At 36.5% G+C, this 22,511-nt stretch overlaps 1 protein-coding gene and 1 pseudogene across 1 annotated transcript; both read left to right on the top strand.

The window, feature by feature from the left end:
• LOC145776957 (uncharacterized) overlaps positions 1-22,511 on the top strand; it is an 868,661-nt pseudogene that overhangs the window by 669,980 nt on the left and 176,170 nt on the right.
• LOC145777463 (uncharacterized) lies at positions 1,567-4,531 on the top strand. The gene is made up of 2 exons (XM_082588839.1): positions 1,567-1,988; positions 3,530-4,531. The coding sequence occupies exons 1-2, from the start codon at positions 1,793-1,795 to the stop codon at positions 4,345-4,347; spliced, it is 1,014 nt and encodes a 337-aa protein (XP_082444965.1). The 5' UTR covers positions 1,567-1,792; the 3' UTR covers positions 4,348-4,531.

The following is a 22,511-nucleotide window of genomic DNA, read 5'->3' as shown; positions in this document are numbered from 1 at the left end:
ATGTCATTTTCTCACCACCCAAACGAGGTTAAATTTGTCTAGAAATTTGATGGAGCCGAACTCTCAGACACCGACCAAACTGTTTTATTTTTGGACTCCAAGTTTTACTCTGTCTATTTGTTTTACATATTTTGCTTCGTTGAAGCTTTGGTATCCCTCAAAATTGTAGTTCAGGTTCGCTCCAGTGGTGCCCTAAGTCCACCGTTGAACATATAACCAGGGTCTTTCAGAGAATAATTTGGGCCCGGTACCAATAATATCTTCAGATCCCAAATAAAAACCCTTCTAAGAATCATGCAATATATCGAAAGAATACGCGGTGGCTTCTTCAAGTTTACTGGCCCTTAAAATCGTTCCGGACCCTGATTTAACAGTACCACTTGGACTCTCTGTTACCGCTACTGCATATAATATAACTGTCAAAAATAAATCCAGTACGGTAGCGTAGACATAATACTGAAGCAGTTTCGAAAACGTAACTACCGGATGGCAAGACATTTTATTTCTGTAAAGTAGACTACTAATCTTCTGCACAAAATTTAACACAAGTAAACTAAAATAGAAATTTAAAGTTTCCAATATGTGAAGCCAAAAACATAAAGGCAAAAAATCTGTTGTATTACATCTTAGCTTCCTTAAAGTAATATAAAAACTACCAGCCGTGGTGGGTTTGAGGGTTGAAAATGTTTAATGATTAAAAGGCACACCATTGGAACGTTTGCTTATGTAAAATAAGTCTTTACAACATAAAACAGGCTATAGCAGTTCTCTGACTGTATCGTAAATAGGTACCGTTTTCATTACAATCATTAGTTACTTCAATTACCGCCTACATTACCTCCATTACTTCATTTGAACTTTCATGAAACCATGCACGCTGTAACTTAGCCTTGCTGGCTGCCATGGCACAAAGATATCAACAGTTGTCGTTTTGATAACGTTAATTTTGACGTTAATTTAACGTTAATTTTAACGTTAATAACGTTAATTTTTACTGGTTGTTTGAACAAAATGAGCTCGTAATAATTTTCGTTTCAAATACTTTTGCTCCGCTGCTGTTTGTATACAGCTGTATGCCATTCATTTTTGTATGTTTTAATTTTTCTTTTTGATTTGAATATGGACATTCTTGTTTGAGGAAAGTAAATAATAGAAAAAATATAGACGGCAAGAAGCATTTGAAACAAAGCTGACTTTGAAGCACATTGGCCTTTTGAAGCAGCGATAAGCATCGAAAAATCCCGCAAAACGTTTATTGTTTACAGCATAAAACATTAGCCTAACCCTGCCAAAAAAAGAAAATATTTACTTAGAAAGTTTCGTCTGATTATTTAAGGCTTGATCGGCCGCTTCAACCAAATTGTTTTGACAGAAAAAGAAAACCTTGTTTGAGGAACTTTCGTCATAGTTTGAGAAACCCCGAAGGCCCGAAGCACGATTTCATACGGTCGATTGACCGTATTTTTTTCTTTTCGTGATTCTTAGACGGAGCCCTAGCAGCAAAGGAAAACAACTGCCATGTGCCATTAGATTTTATATGTGCTTCGGTTTTTTTACAACCAATTAGGAACGTGACTTGACTCAAGTCAAAAAGTTCGGAAAGTTTCTTCCATTCACTTCGGTTACTTCAACTTGGTCGTAAATATTGAACATAGTGCTACTTGAGCAAACACCGTAGAGTTGTTTTGTCACAAAAATTTCTTTTTATTGGTAGAAGAGAAATCTATATTGCTGTAGAATCTCGACGAAGATGAATAGTTTTAGTCAAAGTGAAGCGTTCAACAGAGTTTAGATGATTTTACAGTTTTCTCACGCGACTGAAATGTTCTTGAATACAACGACAAGTGTTCTTGATGCAAAAGACAGTGTGTATTCACAACAATTGCAATCAACAATCTTTTCAAGTGTCTGGGCTGTGCTTTTGTTGTACATCATCATCGCATTGTCGTTTTCTTTGTTAAAAAGAAGAAATACAAGAAACGTGAATGGTAAGTTAATATACAACTTAATCTAATTCGAGTTTTTAACTCGTGCTAAAGTGCCAGACTGACTTAACAAGAAACCGTAAGTAAAGCAAGGCACGCACCATGGAAACTTGCATAATATTATGTGGGTAAAGAAAATACAATACTTGAATGTTTAGGCTGATATCTTATTGAAGTTTTAGCCTACAATAAATTTGTGTTTAATATTACTATTGAGCATTGTGCTTCCGTATGCATGAATTTCAAAGTTACCCTTGAACATCCCATTAAACATACAAATAACTAACAATTTTTTTCAGTCATGCTTTTATAATGTTAATCATTGTATAAAAAGACCTTTGTTTAATTTCATTTGTTTTCATAAACACTTATAAAAAAAAAATAGACCGCTTTATTTGGGTTATTGATTTCCACTAGAGCTGTTTGAAACGTATTTTGTGAGTCGAAATGAGAACAAACGTTTTAACAATTTGAAATGAAACTGAGGCAAAAAAACTTAAAGTCAAAGCAAAGTAAGCTAATAAGCTTATAACATTTCATGGAGCTTTGCTTTCCACTCACATTTGAAAGTCTGTCATGTCATTTTGAAGTGGATTCTGAAAACAATTATTTTCAATAAGTTTAAATTAAATAGGTTTTTTCTACCATTAGGTTTTTTTCTACCGTGCTGCAGGCTACTTATATGTTGTGCCGAGGTTAAACTTTCACAATGGACTGTGTTAGAAACATTTTAGACAGCATGCTGTTAGCATTTGCTTGCATTATATCTTGATCTTGTTTTTTTTATGTTTAAAAATTTTAAGTCTCACTAACTTCCTACAGAAACCTAACATAGTCTCGCAATTCTTAATAATTAGGCTATGTATATGAGCAAACGAAACTCAGCTACAGCAAGGCATTAAACATGGTAAAAAAAGCAAAACTAGAAAACGTGCATAAAAAATGAAAGATACATAAAAAATATCGATTTCGTTTGCCCAATGTCGGTTATGTCATGAGAGCACTTACAACTTCCGGTCAACTCGAAACAAAAGCTAGCGATTGTGTCTTGATAGATACAACCGGGCACTCTTGAAGGGCATTGAAACAACGTCCTCTCCAGGAGCGTTGACAGGAGTCCAAGGAGTACTTTTAGACCCGGACCCGAAATAATTTTAGGGACCATAACCTTGCCAAGGGTCCCGAGAACTTGAAGAAACCGCCGTGTATTTTTTATACACTGCAATTTTCTTTGACGTGTCGTGATTCGGAGCCCCAGAGTCTTATTGGCACCCCAACCAAAATATCTTTCCAACGGCCCTGATCCTCTCAACACCGGGAGCATACGCTCATCTCCCAGCCGTGTCAGCTAACAAATCTGTTTTTAACATTGATTCAATGAATGTATACATTGAATCAATGTAAAAAAATAGATTAAATGACAATGATATATGCATTGAATGAATGTAAAAACTAGTTGGGGGTAACCAATCTCACATATTTAATTTAGAGTGGCGGTGAGTTTTAACTTTCCAAACAACTTTTAATGGATTTATGTTTTTCAGCGCGGAATGGTGTCGTCTTCTCTACCAAAGTGGGGTCAAAAGTTTTGGAAGTATTAACTCTTATTGCCACATGCGCGTTGCTGGGCTTCATGCTAGTCGAAATACCACTCACACAGCAGCAGAGCCGTCCTTTCTGCAAAATTTATCACCGAACAACTACAATACTTGCAATTGTTGTATTAGGAAGCGTGTATTTTGTTTTGTGGTTTCGGGTTTATGTCATTTTTTATCGACATCCATTGATAAAAACAGTCACTAGCAAAAAAATACGATTTCTTAGTAAACTTGCTTGCGTCATGTGGTTCTTGATGGTTGTGATCAATTCTTATTCTTTTCTCAGCGCCACAGCTTATGCTACCACAAAACTAGGCTGCATAAAAGTACCTGACGAAAAGCACACGTTAGTTAAGTGGGGATTACTGGTTGCTTCGACTGTAATATTTCAAGTCACATTATTGAGCTTACTTGTTTATCCGTTGGTTTTGCACAGGCGAAATATGCTGCATGTTGGTTTTGACTCTTCGTCTGTGATGCCAGTGATACGACGAGCATTTGTAACTGCAGCAATCTGTGTTGTTTCTGACGCCTTGAACGTTGTTTATGCTCTTGTAAATGAAGAGCCGATTACTTACGTACGACATACTGTATACGGCTGCAATCTAATCATCAATCTTGTTGCTTTGATTTGTTCAAGAGCAGATTGGAAGGAAAAAGTTTTTCCATTGTGTTTTATTTGCTACAAGAAATCTATTACAAAGCAGCCAAAATGCACCGTTTATCACATTCCAAATGTGCATGCAATTGAAGCATACCCATAGTAACCTTTCGTAGCCTTGTAACGACATTAAAACTTTCATCGTAGGCTATTTTCGAGGATAAAAGTTTTTAAAAGGTAAACTTTTCTTTGACTGTAGAGTAGCCTACCGGTATGTATAACCTTTTTCGTCTCAAATAGGATATATTTTATTTTGATTTAAAATACAATTATTTTTTATGCTTGTTCTTGTTAAGCAAAAAAACTTTAGCCTAAGACTATTCCAAGGCAACCACTTTATCTGGTCCAAATCTTTATCGAATCTGGTGCGAATCTTACCAGATCTTCACCAGATTTGGACTAGATAAAGTGGCTGTCTGAGTTGTTAGTACGCAAAAAGAGTAGCGGATAGAATAGTTTCACAATGATCAACACTTCTACAATCAAAATCCTCTCTCCGTCAACCTCGTTGTCAGGGTTTGTGTCAGTTGTTCAAAGCTTTTGCAAATATGCAAAACTGGCAGGATTAAGCTTTCAAAGATGATTTGAACCACTGACGCTGGGCCGGTTACTGAGATTGACCCAGGTGAGTTGAGACAGGCCCAGTCATGTTGGTCACGTAGTGAAACTTTAAAGGTTAGTCCAGTGTTAGTTGTTTTCACTCACTTTGTAGATACCGTAGGCTACCGCATAAGAATAAAAACACCATCCACATAATCTGGTCATTTCGTAAGAGATGGATGTTTGGTTTGGTTGATTGGTTTTGAATCTTCATAATGCATAATGCAAATATAGAACGCATGAATGCATTTTTCTCTGATGCAACCATAATGGTGAAAGAAGAGACAACAGGTTTTAGATAAGTCCGTTTTTAGAATCTTAATGGTTGTGCACGATTTTAACCATGTTTTGTGTAAGCAATTTTATGGTTTCGTCAAACCTATTTTTTCTTATTGAAAAAAAAGGGAGCAGCAAAATATTAATGGCGTGAATAAGACAAACAAAATGCTTTTTTAGCTGTTGTAGGCCCAACTATTGCTGCATAGGCCTATAATTACACTGGTCAACACGATTTTTGCGGTATAAACTTTGATAATCGATATAGAGTAGTCTAATTGTGGTTCGCTGAATCCGAATCTAACTTCAGATTTATTCTATCTCAGGTTTTTGAGATAGAGACAACCAGATACGGCCTGATTTGTCACATTTTGCAGAAATTTCCAGGTTTTTCTAACTTTGGGCGAACGTTTAAATAAATTTTTCTAAAAATTAGATTTTTACGCTTTGTTTATTCTTTTCCCCAGATGACACAATAGGTTTTAACATCCTCACATGTTGAAAAACTAAGAAAATTTGATTTTGTAAATTTTAGTCAGACTGTTAATTTTCAATAACAGTCTGATTTTGCGTTTTTCAACTTACTTTTTTTCATTTGCTACTGCTTCCCCAAGGCAACAAAAAAGTTTTTTGTCATTAGGAAACCGCAAAAAGTAAAAACATCTCAAAAAATGTCAGTCAAGCACTAGCAGTAGCTGCAATCAAAATCTGCAAAATGTGACAAATCAGGCCACATCTCCAGGTGGCCATGAGACAACAAATTGTTACTTTTGCCAAAAGTGAAAGATTTGACGTTAGGCCTACGTTTGTCACATAAACAGTGCTATATCGATATCCAGTATTAGCCCATGTGCCATGAGATGCATAAATAGCTGAAATACATCCCAAACTACAATTTTGATAGGCCTACAAATTTGCCTTAGACGTAAATTTATTACTCTAAAAATTAATGACAAGCTAAAATGGAAGCTAAAAGTATAACTAACCACCCTCTGTCAATGTTTTGCATCAAATCACAAAGATTGAAGCAAGCCTATGGCAATGTTTGTCCAGTAATCTCACTCAGGGCCGTGTTAACCGCCCCCTGTGCCCCCCAGACGGGGAGGGGGCACGGCTGTTTCGAGGTCCAATGATTTTAGTTTGTTTAATGTTATTTTGACTGCTAAAAACTAAACAATCTGTTACCAAAGCTTGACACTCAACAGCTTAAACCGGTGGTGCCCAACCTTTTTGACCTTGTGACACCCTGACCTTTTGACCTTGCGATATCAAGGAGATAAATAGTTTGCGGCACCCTGGCAAAACTGGATCAATTTTATGGGTGTCCGACGTTTTTTTTCGTAAACAGTTGTTCGTAAAACAATTGTTCGTAAACAATTGTTCATAAAATTAATTCTTCGTAACACAATATTTCGTAAAGCATTTTTTCGTGCATGCAATTGACCGTAATACTAATTGTTCGTAAAACAGTTACAATTCTATAGCCTACGAACAATTAATTAAGGTAGCATATAGCCTATGCTAGAGATGTGCTAGATGTGACGTGCTGTAGACGAGCAGACAGAGTGTAGAGTCCCTGATTCAGAATGGTAGCGAAAAAAGAAAGCCAAAACTTTTGCATGGTGGCCAGCTTTATTACCAAGATTATAGTGCACTTAAGGCACAAGGGCAAGAAACTACTTATTGGAAATTTGAGCATTGGGGGGGGGCTGGATTATGAAAAAGGGCACTTTTGTTGCTGAAAGGCCAATTTTTTTAAAACTTTTAAGATAAGATATAGCGATAATGCTCATCTATCAGCTCACTATCGAGTATTAATGATACAAGTGTCCGGTATACAAAGAAGGACATCATGCTATGTTATAATGATGTAGGCTAACCCAGTGATTCTCAATCTTTTTTGGACCATGGACCATATTTTTAACAAAAATAACCGATGGAACACTTTGCTATGTTGACTCCTCATGAACGCCACTAGTTGGAACTGTATTACACATAGGCCAGAAAACTCAAGGGCGTGCTCAATCTTAATCCTTAATAAAATAATTCGTAATTAACTAATTAAGAAAACCCTCTTAAAGTGCCTCTGACAGGAAAATAAGTTCTCTAAATTTACCTAAGATACCAAAGAGACGACACTAACAAACTTCCCTGATCAACAAATCGTAAAAAATATCAACAGGCTACTAAGTTACACGCTTGCAAACTTTCGTTCACTTTCGGTAAATCTGGCACTCATTTAATTGCGAAAATAAAAACGGCAACACCGCTGTGACGTCACCATGGGTGGGAAGGATACTTTCTTTTTCTGTGGTGAGTTGGTAAGGTATGGTACGACTACTACAAAACGTCAATGTGTGGGGCTCTATTGGTCTAAAGCATGTGCAAAATGAGAATTACCGAAATGAAAAAGTCAACTTATTATTACAATCAGGTTTAGATGAAATAGGTTGAGTTTATTTTTATCAAACAGCATCTCAATTCAATTGAAATTGCAGTTTTTCTAAACTCCTGTAGGGCTACAATTTTGATAATTTTTTATTTGTCCTAATCTGGCTATAGCCATTTGCAGTGTAACAGCAGTATCTCATAAACAGTAGCCTACCCTTAATTAATGGTTGAGGTAATGCATGCAAATTGCTGTTTATGTGACAATGTCAGTGACAAAGACGTGTGCTATCTTTTCATGCTTTCAAACAAAACAAGGTGCTGAGAAGAAAATAGTCAAAGTTTTCTTCAAGTGTTCGAAAGTGGATGGACCATACAAAACTAGTCGTATATGTTCTCTTCACTTCACTGGAGATGATTTTGTTCACACCACCAACCTTGGATCTTCCCAGCAAAGAGTGGCGTGCTGGGAACTCTAGGTGGTGCGTTTGCCACAAGTGCGAGTCTATGGTTCAGCCCAATGAATGTGTATGTTGCCATGAAGTGCCACAGACGAAAGAACTTTTGAAGAAAGACGCATCTACCTGTGTTATCAATTTGACCGATTTTGAGGCACACTTACATCCTGCAGTTCTGAGGACTTTTTTTATGAAGAGCAGGAAGAACTGGAGAAAAAGCAATAAACCGAAAGGAGAAAACGGAGACCTATCAAAAGAGTAGCCTAAGGATGCTACATTAGGCTAAAAATACCCTAAACGCTAAAAAATGCACACTAAAAGAACTAATTTTATTTCCTTGCAGGCAGTATCGGTAATTATTCGCTTACAGGCATGTATTGGAGTGGATACTACATTACTACAAGGTGATGCTCTCGGAAGCAACAATCGGATTGTGCTGCCGTCATGCATTGTTTGGCGAATCCGAAACAATTTTCAAGTCCAGATGGCCGTTACACCGGATTTCAATGGCCAACTGAAGGTACATTATGAGAGAGAGAGAGAACTTTTATTTATTTATGAATAGTGATGAATGATGATGAATTAAATATGAATGATGATTCGTACAATTTCTTCATTTTTCACTTCAAGTATATTTTAGGTTTTGTAGGAACGCATCCAGTACAGTTTTATTAAACTGCAAAAACAATAAATCTTTGAAAAAAGCAACCGCTTGTACCAACTCCGACCAAACTGTGATCCACCAATTACATCTAGAAAGCATTTGCTTCATCCGTCGTTAACGACGCCCACCCAGGATGACGTAACACCACCAAAGTCGTCCCAGAGCATGGAAATATGGACTTTCGCTAAGCATAGTTCTGCGCTAGGAAATGCTTAGAAAAGTTACAATACTTTGGTCCAACCTGTCAGGGGCACTTTAATATGCATACTCAACCTTAACTACTTGAATACACATAATTTTATTTTCAAATTTAATTCTAACAAAACATCATGCACATGTTGTTTCAATAGAATGGTAATGTCTGGTAATGTCATGGTAATGTCTCAGTCTTGCCTTCTTAGCAACAGGAGCTTCTAACACTTTGTTAATTTGAAAGCACTGCAGAATACAGTACTTAATTTAGCGTCTGAAAAAATATAACATATGGCATTCATAAAATAATTTAATTAACATTCAGTGAAACAGCGTATGGCTCTACACTCCGTAAAGAAACTTTGTACCATGAAGAAGCGCAATCTTCATGCACTGATAAAACCACAACAATTACAGCAACATATGATTTATTGATTAGGCTTGCCAGCACTTCACTTCATAGGCGTAGCCAAGAGGGGCGAAAGGGGCCATGAGCCCCCCAAATTTTTAAATTTTGGATTCCGAAGTTGAGCCCTTTGTTGAAAATATAATAAAATTTGTAGAAATTTATAACGTTTTCCAAGACATCTGGCTATTAACACCCACAAGGATTTGTTTTAGACACACAGAAAGACACCAATAAAGTTTGCAAATCGTAAATCGCGCAAAATTTACGCGATTTACGCTTCTTTTAACTAATTTGTAGAGCAATTTCAGAATGGTTTACTCTGTTGGGTTTTTGTGTAATTATTGAGTTTTTGTGTAGCTGTTTTCGGGGTTCTCTAATTTTAGCCGCAGTTTTTGACCGTTTGTGAGTAAGTTCATAAGGTAATGGCTGTTTGTCTGCTAATAAATTTCATACAAATATTACCCTGAAAGTGTTTCCAAAAACCGCTAGAATCCATTATTTGAGTGTAATTTTGCAAAAAATTTCCGGGGGTGCATGCCCCCAGACCCCCCTAGAATACGCGTGCCTTTGGCACGCTCTAACCCTCCACCACTTTTATTGATTCCCTTGCTCAACCCACCAGGATACGCCACTGCACATCAGGTGGCGATGGCTTAATCAAACACTTCGTCGTTCTCATCATTTCATCAAATATTTGGCCCCCCCAAAAAAATGTTCTGGCTACGCCACTGCTTCACTTATGCCTTGAACAGTTCAACAGCCTACTCGTCAACTAGTAAAATAAGTTCAAAAACTGCTGAGCTTATGCTTATCTGGCACTTCCAGAAAAATCGATCAAAAATCACTAAGTAGGCTAAACATGATCATTATGTTTGACATGCAATCATGACATACATGCTATATAATTCTCTTACACCTGTATGCAGTCCTTAGGCTACATAATTTAATGTAGTAAATGATAAATTTTGAAGAACGTTTTATCAAGGATTTATAGAACTCTCTGTGGACCAACAGAAATTTCAGGTGGACCACCAATGGTCCACTTGGACCACGTTTGGAAACACTGGCCGCTAACCTACTGTAGGTTGCAGAATTTGTGGTGTGAATATTATTTTGAGCTTTTGATTGAAAGCTTTTGATTATTGTCGAATATCTCAAAAGCTAGAGCCAATTCGAAAAAACTAAGTGCATTTTCGGAATCATGGGCCTTAAAATACTTTAAAATGACTCTCACCTTTATTTGTTTTTGTTAGCCTGTGTTATAGGCCTAATTAGGCTAAAAGCGAATAGCAGAAATTGTTATATTGCAAAATGTGCAGTAGCTTACATGACTTTAAAAGGGCACCATTGCCCCCTGTCTCTCCATGATGTCCCCCTGCTCCCCGCTTCCGGCACCCCTGAGTAACAACTGAAAAATTGTTCACAAACAATTGACCGATCACCTGTTTACAAACAATTCACTATACGAACAATTGATGTATATGAAGAAATGATTTACGAAGAATTGTTTTACGAAGAATTAATTTTACGAACTACTGTTTACGAACAATTGTTTTAAGAACAACTGTTTACGAACAATTCACCTATAACCAATTTTATGAGGTTTCTGTATTTCAAATAACTGTATGAAATAACACAGAATCAGTTCTACAACATAGCACGCGTGCATAAATGTATTTATTCAAAAGTCAGTGTGAAATTTGGGCTTGACTTCTTGTAGAAAGTCCCTTAATATCTGGGAGCACTATTCGATAAAACCACCCGCATTTCTTCCTAGACTATAAGCAGTCGTTCTCGTTTTTTAGTTTTTATGTTCGTTTATACGGAAAATCTACTCTCGCATAGGTATGACGAGGAAAACTGCAGAAAAAGCACAAAAGCTTTCTTTCCAACGCAAGAATATTCATTTTGAATTTTTATCCAGAACTCGTCGAGAGGCATCTGCTTGTGCATAAACTTAAAATTTTCATCGTTACGAATGTCAATTAATCCTTCTTCTTCTTTAAGATTCTAAACAATATGAGAGTCCAGTAAAAGTGGATTTTTCACCCATACGTAATTTTCTGTGGACAAACTGGGAAAATATTTCTAATTTTTTTCTTCCAGGTGATGAGTTATTAATGAGACAACTTCTTTGCTTTTCATTCAGAGAAATGTGAAAGCATGTCAACATTTTCTTTCTCCACTTTTAAGGACCACATTTGCAGTTTTTCTCTCAGTGCTTTCATTTTATCGGTTGAAGTTAAGAGAGTTTCATTTTTGCCCTGCATTTTCACATTTACGTTATTTAAATGGTCGAAGATATATCTACTAAATACGTTAGTTTGGAGACCCAATTGTAATCGCAAAGCAATTCACAAAATTCCTTTTGCTTTTCAAGGCTGAAAAAAGGGAGCATTTCATCCTTCAACTCATATAGCCTAGTTGAGAAGGAGCGATCTTCCTGGTGTCAGAACTACCTGACTACTCACCATAGAACAGCGAGCATTGTGTTTCGCTAACCATACCGGTGTACCCTCCACACTAGCCATCAAGACTTTTCCCAAAAACATGTGTTTCTCGGCAGTCGAGTGTAGCAAAAACTCAGCGATAGACACGTGTTTCGCCCATGAGGCTGGGCTCATCAGTCCCGCACCACTAGTTCTTGCTACAGTTGACTGCCGAGAAACTCATATAGCCTACTCGTGACAATGCTTTTCCTCTTGACAACCATCTTACTTGGGACGGCATGTAACAGAAGATTAGCATAGTTTGTTCCCATTTCCTTACAAAGCTTGGCAAATAGACGTGATTTAAGTGGTCTACTTTTGATGTATAGTTGACCATTTTGACAACTTTGTTTAACACTGAACCTAATGTTTTTCCGACAAGAACTTCGCGATGAAGAATACAGTGTGTTGTTATAATATCACTATTTTGCCTTTTTGCTAACGATACAAATTCTTCAATTGACCTTGACCCAACCATCAGTTTACAATGGTTTGCAAACAATCGCGCAATTTTATAATCGTTCTGGGTCACACAATCCAATAATTCATAACTGCAATTTGACTTTGTGCGCGTGAAACGCAAAATAAAATCATGAGACCTGGCAATAATGATGCGTTTCAAACGTTTTTGTGGAAAGAACAGCAACGAGTCAAAATTTCTTTCACGCTATTTTTCCTGGGCGAGAAAACGAAGGCTTGCTTACCGCCAGCCCAGCGACTTCCCCACTCAGAGACTCTCCAGAAAGGAGCCGGGAATAACTACGAGGCGCGAAACTTAATACGCACTGAAACCAACGCCACCTAGAGGAAGAAGGTCGTTTTATTGCGTATTTCTACCACATCATGTGATCTGTTTCAACACCTTTTGATGCAGTTACGTTTGATTCTCGCAGAGCCTATATCGTTGAGTTTGAGCTAGTCAGAAGTACTGTGCAGTTTTTTTTCCTTTTTATGGTTATAATAAACCATTGCATTTTATTCAGATGTGGTTAAATTGTATTTATGTTATTCCTGAAGAGGACATCTTGTGATGTTGAAAACGTTAGATATTTAATTTGTTGCGTAGTTTTGTGTTTCTGTAAATGTAATAAACTTGAATATGTTAAACTTGATAACGTTGCTCGGCTTCGTATGCCTATGGTTCAATAAGACAAACTCTCTACCAAAGCTCTATAAGTCTTAAACTATATTGCAAACATCTGTATGCCAAATTATTGAATTATTTAAGCTTACAGTTACCATTAACATACCATTGTACTATTTGACTTGCCAGGGAATCGAACCTAATTCACTAAATTTGAAACCAGCAGCACGATAATCCACAGAACGCCATCTTACTTTTCTTATATTAAATTATTTCTATCGCATATGAACATTTGAGTCTGCATTTCAACTTAGTGTGAGATAAACCTTTGGCCTCTGTTTGGTCACATCAGAAATTCAGTTTCCAGTCCAGATCCTACTATTAAGAAGTCCATGGCTGAACCGTTTAGTTTGACTGTTTCAAATAAATCCTATTCATAAATAATGGCATTGTTTTCTCTGCTGATTTCTCTGCTCTTACGAAATTTTCTAGTAATCCTCTCTAGACTCTAACGTGTTTTCGATGTTCTCTGTAGGCACAGAAAGCACAGAAATAGCTTTTCAAACCGGCGACTTGGCAGAACAACCACTTTTAAGTTTACGCTTGAATAGCGTTGTTCTGCTTGTTTAGATATTGATTAATTGTTCGAAACAGTGTGATGCCTTTTTTGAAACAGCAAATGTTTCCTTTTTACAGCGTTTTTACATTGTCAGATGCTTGTTAGCTGTTAACTCTTAGCAGACTGCTGAGCTGTTAGCTGGATTACAACTTTCACAAATGCCTGAACTGCAAAATGTGGAATATGTACAAAGCAAGTATTACAAAGCAAGTAAATGCAAATTAATGAGTCTGAATGCAATGTCGGTTTTGTTTAAAAATATTTGTAATTTTTAGGTATGTGAACTTCACTTTCACAAATATGACATCAACAAGAGTACAAGACTGTTTCTGCATTTGAAGAGAGAACAGGAAAACAGCTGTCCTATGATTTAAATGTTTCGAAATTAGTACCTGACGCCATGCCATCTCAATTACCAAATTGTGCATCATATTTGAGCAAACCTTCTACATCCAAAAGAGCAAGTCATGATGACAAACTTGAGACAATAGAAAACGCTCAGCTCTCTCAAGCCATTGCAAACAGCAAAGAAGAGCTTGCCATTTCTCTGGAAAAAGACATCTTGACTTCAATTGAAGATCTGTGAGGAAAAAGTTCAAAATCAATTCTTCATAGCAGATTGTGGACGAACGTGATAAAATATTGATTTGTGAAATAAAGAGCCATGTTATAACTGTGCCTGTTGTTACCAGTGCAGCGGTTTTAGATGAACAATTGAGCATGACCGTACACAGAAGCTCAGTAAATTTGCCAAAAATTAGTGATTATGTTTTTCCATTGCATGTAAATTCCATATCCACATTGGAGAGTGTATTACAATTGTTGTTATTGTCTTTTGAAAATTGTACCTTTCCAAGTGAAAGCGATTTTGTATTAAAGTGCAGCTTGTTATTAGTATTATAATGTCTATTAAAAGTTGTTTAAATTATGAAAATGTTATTTGATTTATTTGTCAACAGCTAACTTTAATGACACAAAAGCTACCGGTTTGTCCACCATACTTTTTAATATTTTTGTCATTATTTGTGTGAAATGTGAAACTGTGTTGCTTGTCACTACCTACCTTGCTGGATATTGTTGTTATACCGTTTGTAAAAAAATGAAATGTGAGGAATGCAAAGAACGCATTACTTGTGCAATGTCGGATGTAAATAGTATAAGTAATAGCTACATTGGTTATAGGCGAATTCTTCGTAAACAATTCTTCGTAAAGCAATTCTTCGTAAGCAATTCTTCGTAAAACAATTGTTCGTAAACAGTTGTTGGTGAAATGAAATCCGTAAAAGAATTTTTCGTAAAGCATTTCTTCGTATACATCAAATCTCCATTGCATGCACGAATAAATGCTTTGGGAAGAATTGTTTTACAAAGAATTAACTTTACGAAGAATTGTTTTACGAAAAATTGCTTACGAAGAATTGCTTTACGAAGAACTGTTTACGAAGAAAACGTCGGACACCAGCTACATTAGTGCAATCACTAGAGGAGGATTATTATACCTTGATGATAAGATTATACAGATTGTTCAAATAAATTATCTTATTATGGAACAACTATCCGCAACTAAACAATTTCTATTCTCAAAGAACCAACGGCAGCTGGTTTTACAAACAACGTTATGTGCTATTTTGGATTGCGATGTTGATTACTTGTCAACAAAACACTTGTGAAAAAGGTCACAGCATGTCAACAATAGCAAACATGACTTGCTGGGTATCCACAAATTCTTTACCCATAATTTTTGTCGCAAGGAAAATGATAGATGAAATTGTTCAACAAACACTGACAAAGAAACGTAAACTGCAAACTGTTAATTCGTAATCTGCTGTCATTTATATGGTATTTAGTGATTGTGCAATTTATGTAGGCCTACTCTGGTCTGTGTTACAATGCTACCTTTTAATAAGTTAATTATTTTATGTTGCTATATGAATTTCAAAATCCCTTACAATAGCATTCTAATCATGTGTATGATATTGATCGCCAACTGTGATAGAATTGTATATCCGTACAACATTTAATGTGAGATAATGCTCGTTTCTCTAATATTAGATTATAAAAAAATTGTAATGTTTACCAATCGTGCGTATCAAGTTTTATTACAGCATTGTGGCATTTTTTGATTGCATACAACAATTATTTGTTTATTGTTGCATGATTTTTGACAACACGTTGATTAAATTTTAAATGAGATCTGACTTTCATTTGTATTCGTGATTCATGTTTTAATACAATAGCATGGTGTCCGACAAATTGTTCGTAAGCAATTGTTCGTAAAGCAATTGTTCGTAAAATTAATTCTTCGTAAAACAATTCTTCCTAAAGCATTTTTTCGTGCATGCAGTTAAAATTTGATGTATACGAAGAAATGCTTTACGAAGAATTGTTTTACGGATTTCATTTTACGAAAAACAGTTTACGAACAATTGTTTTACGAACAATTGCTTACGAACAATTGCTTTACGAACAATTGCTTACGAACGATTTACCTATAACCAATAGCATTATGTGAGCATCACTTGATATTGTGTATTTGTTTGCGTGCGTGGAACTATGGTCTTGAATAACTTTGAATTTGGTGCATTTTGAGAGCATTTTCAACAAAAACGTGGTTACGAATATTCCTGTAAAATGGTGGTGTCTGGTGGCATAGCAAAAGGATAAGATCATGTTTTCTTCGGCATTTTTCGGAAATAAAGCTAAGTCTCTATGTTTTCATGTTGCTAATTCCTGATTGAGATGTTTGGTATTGGCAAAACTTGCTCTTTTATTGCAATTTTGTTTAAAATTAGGCAATTTTTTTAGACTGAAAGCATCATTCTCAATATCGTGACGTCACACGCGTGCCAAAGGGGGGTTGTAACCCCCAAACCCCCCCCCCTTGGCTACGCCACTGGTACATACAGTTGCTTACAAACACAGGGGTCACAATGATTTCTTACATTTGTGTGACATTAAGACACAGATTGTTGGTTTACTACAACAAAACACAAGAACATAATGAAGCAAGCTTAAAAGCCATTGCAGAACTCTATTCACCATACGAGTTTCGCTGATAATCTGAACTACACGTGATGACGTCACAAAACAAATTCCGCACTTAACGGGTTAAAGTTAAAATAAAGAATGGGCCGCACTATTGCAATATCTCGCAGTACCCTTGAGCATTGCAATTGGCACCACGGGGTGCCACGGGAACCACTGGCTTAAACTCTCCCTGTCATATAAATTTTGCTTTGTTAAAACGAACCTTGTTTCAAAGACGAACAGTACCGTAGGCCTATAGCCTAGTCTACATGTCCTGTTGAAGCTTTGTTTTGGAAACTATAGTCTACAACAGGGCTTCCCAAACTTCTTTGCTCGCGACCCCTTTTTATCTCCTACAATGCTTCGCGACCCCTTGCATTTAAAACGACAAACAATGCGAAATATATGTTTGTGATATTTATTGAAAAGCTTAAATCTAACGAAAACCGAAAACAATTGACCGTTCTCAGTTCAGTTTGTTTTTATGTATTTCTCACAGTAACAACGAAGCCTATGGGCAGCCTATAGTGAAAACAAAACAAAAAGCAAACATATTTATTCAGTGTGATGGGTGTGACTGCTTTCTGCAACAAAGCAAGTCCAGCCGTGGCTCAGTGTGTGTTAATGCAGGTCTCAATGTTGTTTAGGTTGGAACGGTAGGCGAAGTGAGACCATTTCAGATAAATCATTTTGACATTTTGGTTTCCACAGGCTCTATTTTTTGATGAACGCAGCCGCAGATCTACAAGTTTTTTTCGGGGGGGGGGCAGAAAATTTGAAATTCAATTAAAAAGAAAAAAAAAAAGATAAAACAGATATGAACAATGATACTACGACATACACGATATGCTATAAAATAGACATTAAAACAGCCCATTTTCATCAATTGTAAATGTTTAACAAATAAAAAAAAATTGCTAAGCATGCAAAGTAAACTTGAGATCTGGTTTAAACCCTGTATGCAGTGTCAATGACTAATTGGATATTTGTATGTTTGCAGGCATATACGGTAAATGATTGAAATTATAATGAAGACCAAAAACTACAATACAGCTATTCAAGGTTTCAGATTATTTCAACTGACGTCGTTTAGTTCAGCGTTGGTTTCAGCGGTGTCCGACAAATTGTTCGTAAAACAATAACTTTTCGCTATTATTATGCTTGAAGTTGTCCATAGATCAGACTCCGTTAGTTTCTTTCATACAACTTCAAATATATTTTAATTGCAAAATTTGTTAGAATAACTTCAAGCATAATAATAACGAAAAATTATTTCTCTCCCCTCTCCCCGGGATAAGTTAAGTCTGCCCTGGGACTAGTATCAGCTGTTTAGAAGTATATTAAACCATTTGATGCGGAAACATACAATTTCAACAATTCCTCACAAAATTTCGGGGGAGCCGGCCCCTTGGCCCCCCATAAATCCCCACCTGAATGAACGCATCAATTTTATATTTCAATGCAAAATATTGATGTTTTCTCCTAAGAGGGACAAATTAAATTTGTTTAGTTTTTCAAGTAAATTTGACATTTGACATAATTTCAAAAGCTAGATGTTATTGCGACAATGGTGGACCAAGACTGAATTTCATTCTGTTGGAAAAATCACGATTTCGGTTTTCAACGTTAATTGGCTAGCCATTTTAAAGCTTTGATTTTTGAAAGCCACCTCACTTCGCAATGCAGTAAAAGAGTTTTTAACTCCCATTCCATTTCACCTCATAAATTTTCAAAAATACCGGCAGCCTACTGAGTGCGCGACTCTTAATAAAGTTAATAACTGTCACAGCATCTCGCACAGAAGTGTTAATATGCAGTACCTTATGCAAATTGGTATACTTTCTGCGACCCCTGAAGTTCGTTTCGCGACCCCTTGAGGGGTCACGACCAGGGCCGGATGCACCATTAGGCTAATAAGGCTATTATATAGCCTTAGGCCCTGGAAAAATTCGTCCCTCAACTTTTGTAAGGCTGATAGTGATACAGATCCAGTGCAGTTTTTGCTTAAAGACGAATAACTGAGTTGAGTCAGTACATAAGTTATGAAGAGTCCATTTCCAAAACCCCGTAGGCGCCACTTTTACCGAAATTAAGTTTAGAGCAGGGCTTTGCAACCTGAGGGTCGCTTGGCGCTTGAAACTCCACTGTATTGTTTTCAATTTCTTTTTTGCCAGAAAAGATTAAAAATTATGTTTTTTCGCAATCGCCCATTCCTCTACTTAAGGTTATTATATCGTTTAAGCCAGTGGTTCCCTGGTTCCCAACCTTTTTGTTGTCACGGACCCCTTTAGACAAATTATTAATTCTGCGGACCCCTATCCTAAATTTTGCCTGAAACTCAATTAACATTGATTATTGTAATAATTATCAGGTTAAACAGTTGCTCAAATAAGAAAATGAATGAATTGTTTAAGAAATGTCAGCAGTAGGCTATTTGAATATTAAGGTGACCCAAAGTGCCATGCCGAAACTTTTTCAACGTAAGCAAATTTAATGAGAGGGCTGTTGTTGCCTTTCCTGAACGAAACGACTGAACTGTGGTTGAGTTTTTGACAATGCAACACGCATGTCATCTTCAACGTCCAGGCGATTTCGATGTTTAGTTTTTATTGCAACAAGAGCTGAGAATCCTGCCTCGCAAAGGTAAGTGGTTATGAATGATAACAAAACAATAATCGCTTGCTTTGCCAAAAATGGGTAGGTTTGCAGTTGTGAGCACCAAAATTCTTCCACAGTTTTTGAATGAAATTCAATGCGTAACAACTCTTTTGATCCTCAATTAGGTCATCTTTACTGAGATCGTCATCGCTAATGTTGTTCAAGTCAAAAAGAAAAGAATTTCCAATCCATGTTTCAACTTCGTTCGGCAGGTGTTCTAAATTAATATAACGTCGAAATGAGATTTTCAGGGTTTCCAAGTGTGCGCAAAATTTTTTCTTATAGAGACCAAAAGAGTACATTCTCTTTGAGTTTCAACCATCAAGATAAGATCTTCTAACATTGGAAAGTTAGCGTAATTACCTGCTTCCAATCATAGGCGTAGCCAGGGGGGGCGAACGGGGCCATGCCCCCCCCCCAAATTTTTAAAGTTTGGATTCCGAAGTTGAACCCTTTGTTGAAAATATAATATAATTTGTATAAATTTATATTGTTTTCCAAGACATCTGGCTATTAACACCCCCCAGGACTTGTTTTAGACACACAGAAAGACACCAATAAATTTTGCAAATTGTAAATCGCGCAAAGTTTACGCGATTTACGCTTCTTTTAACTAATCTGTGGAAGCAATTTCAGAATCGCTTACTCTGTAGGGTTTTTGTGTAGCTAAGTTTTTTGTGTTCTCTAATTTTAGCCGCAGTTTTTGCCCGTTTGTGTGTAGATAAGAGCTACCTTTAATAAGTTAATAGCTGTTCATCTGCTAATAAGTTTCATACAAATATTACCCTGAAAGTGTTTCCAGAAAGCGTTATAATCCATTATTTAAGTGTAATTTTGCAAAAAATTTCCGGGGGAGCATGCCCCCGGACCCCCCTAGAATACGCGTGCCTTCGGCACGCTCTAACCCCCACCAGCTTTATTGCTTCTCTTGCTTAACCCACTAGGATGCGCCACTGCACATCAGGTGGCGAAATCAAACATTTTGTCGTTTTCTTCAATTCATCAAATATTTGGCCCCCCCAAAAAAATTCTTCTAGCTACGCCACTGCGTTCCAATCTGCGTTTTAAAACCGGCAACTTAGCATAGATTTATTTTAATGCATAGGCTACTGGTACAGTTTATTCTCGCGGGCTTCAGCTTGACACAGTTGCATTTAAAGGGAGAAATGAAAGTAAAAAGATCGCTTTTCGTTTTTTTTCTCCAAAATTCATCAATCACGGACCCCCAAATGCTTTCTCACGGACCCCCAAGTCAAGGGTTCCGTGGACCTCAGGTTGGGAACCACTGGTTTAAGCTTTCAGACGTTGCAAAGGCTTTAAATATAGGAAAGCATTCGATATTTTTCACCAAGTTTTTGTACGAATTGTTTTGTGCTGACTAAAGTTAACCAGTAACAACGCTATGGTAAAAAAGCAAAATTATGTAGGATCTTATACAAAATATAGATTTCTCAGTATCGTTTTCAATGGCATTGAAAAAAATTAGTGTCGGCTATTTTGTTTGAAAGTTCTTTCAGCAACAGGTGCACGCATTGACAAACTTAATACTAGTTAAAAATATGCAGCACCAACCACCTCACTGAAATTGATTTAAATAAATCCATAAAAGATTGCAATAAATTCAACCTGTGAAAGTGCGAAAACATAGATTATTATTCTCATTATTTTTCTCCTATTATCTAGCTAAGCTTGATAGAAAATGGAAATAACAATCGAAGGAAATGTAATAAAAGCCGTGATAACATCCCAAAAAAACGTTTTTCGTTTCGGAAGTTTACGTTAGAACAGCAAAACTAAACATTACTGGATGTCGGCATGAATCAAATTTGATTAAATTTTGCATTAAATAGTCATTTGTTGAATACTTTTATTGGGAGGGCGCGAGACTGCATTGATTGCTCTGAGTTGGTCGCGGTAGAAAAAAAGGTTGAAAACCCCTGGTTTAGAGTGTCATTAGGTAGAGTGTTACCATAGGTAGGCTACATACTATCCATTTATTTATTTCCAAAATCTTTTTCATCTGCTTTAATTTGGCAATAAGAATTGTGCTTGTTTCCAAAACCAATTATGCTCCATCATTAACAATTTTTCTGTTATGTTTATGTTAGGCTATTTTGCAGTAAATAATTTTAATTTTTCATGTATATATTTTTAATACTTTTTGTAGCTTGGTTTGCAAAAATAAGCACTTCTCTAGTAAACAGCCTTAGGCCTACAGTACCCTTAATCCGGCCCTGGTCGCGACCCCCAGTTTGGGAGCCCTGGTCTACAATCGAGTTTTGACATATCGTGTAAAATTTGAAAGACTTTTGCTAGAAACTTGAATGAATTAAATTTTTAACATTGAAGTAGCCTACTCAATGGTCTTACATGAATGGAGGTTTGTTGGCATCATTGTATTTGATGCATTCCGTGAAATCTTTTTGTTTACCGGTAGGCTGCAATGCCAGGTTGCGAGCATTTTTGATGCAACGCAGTACGCAGCTCATGATGAGGCGAGATGAATTGTCATTCAATGCTTACCAAATCCTGAAAGGTTTTCGTCAGAGGTCAGCAACTTTGAAATGCTTAAAAATCAGTGGACTGAAACCGCATGCATTCACTAAGCGATTTTCACGCACAGCTTCAGAATATTTTTGAAGTACGACATTAGCCTTGGACATAGAGAAGAAGCAAGTTGTTTGATTGAAGCGCTTATCTTAAAAACTCAATTTGAGAAATAAATTCAGGGGAAGAAACAAAAGTCACAGCAGTAAGATATAAATTTTGTTCAATCGTTTTTTCTTTCTTTTGAGAAATATTTACAGGGATAGTCTAATATTGCCATTGAAATGTGCTGTGCAGTGGGCATAAGAAGTTATTGTATTAGATAACTTACATAAAACAAATTGATAGAGTGCTAAGAAAGACCCATTAGCTGCCAGTTAGGGGAGAGTGGGGCACAGTTGGACAAAAAATAGTAAAATAGAAATCCCGTTTTTATTGAAAGTCTAACAAAATACAACGTTTGCACAATAACAAAGTATCACAGTGTTAACAAAATGAGACAGTGAAACAACACTTAGGCAATGCATATTAAATACTATATTCAATTGAAAAAACTATTGTTTGTGTCCAATTGTACCCCGGTAATGGGGCACAATTGGACATTTGCAAATTTTATCAATGGTTTAGAAACAACAGTTTAAAGTTTAAACCAACACAAAAGTAATCAAGAAAATGACAAGGACTCTAATAAATATATTTTACTTGTTTATTGCGGTAAAATCAGGGGCGTTACCACGGGGGAGGGGGGTCTTGGAAAAGCAATGTTACTCCCCCCCCCCTTAAAATTTTATTTTGTCTCCCAAAACATGGATTTTTACTGTCATTAAAACGTTTAAATGACATTGTATTACATGAG

This window comes from Aplidium turbinatum, chromosome 9 (assembly GCF_918807975.1).
Source record: "Aplidium turbinatum chromosome 9, kaAplTurb1.1, whole genome shotgun sequence".
Classification (NCBI taxonomy): Eukaryota; Metazoa; Chordata; class Ascidiacea; order Aplousobranchia; family Polyclinidae; genus Aplidium; species Aplidium turbinatum.
This window is presented reverse-complemented; position numbering and strand designations above follow the sequence as displayed.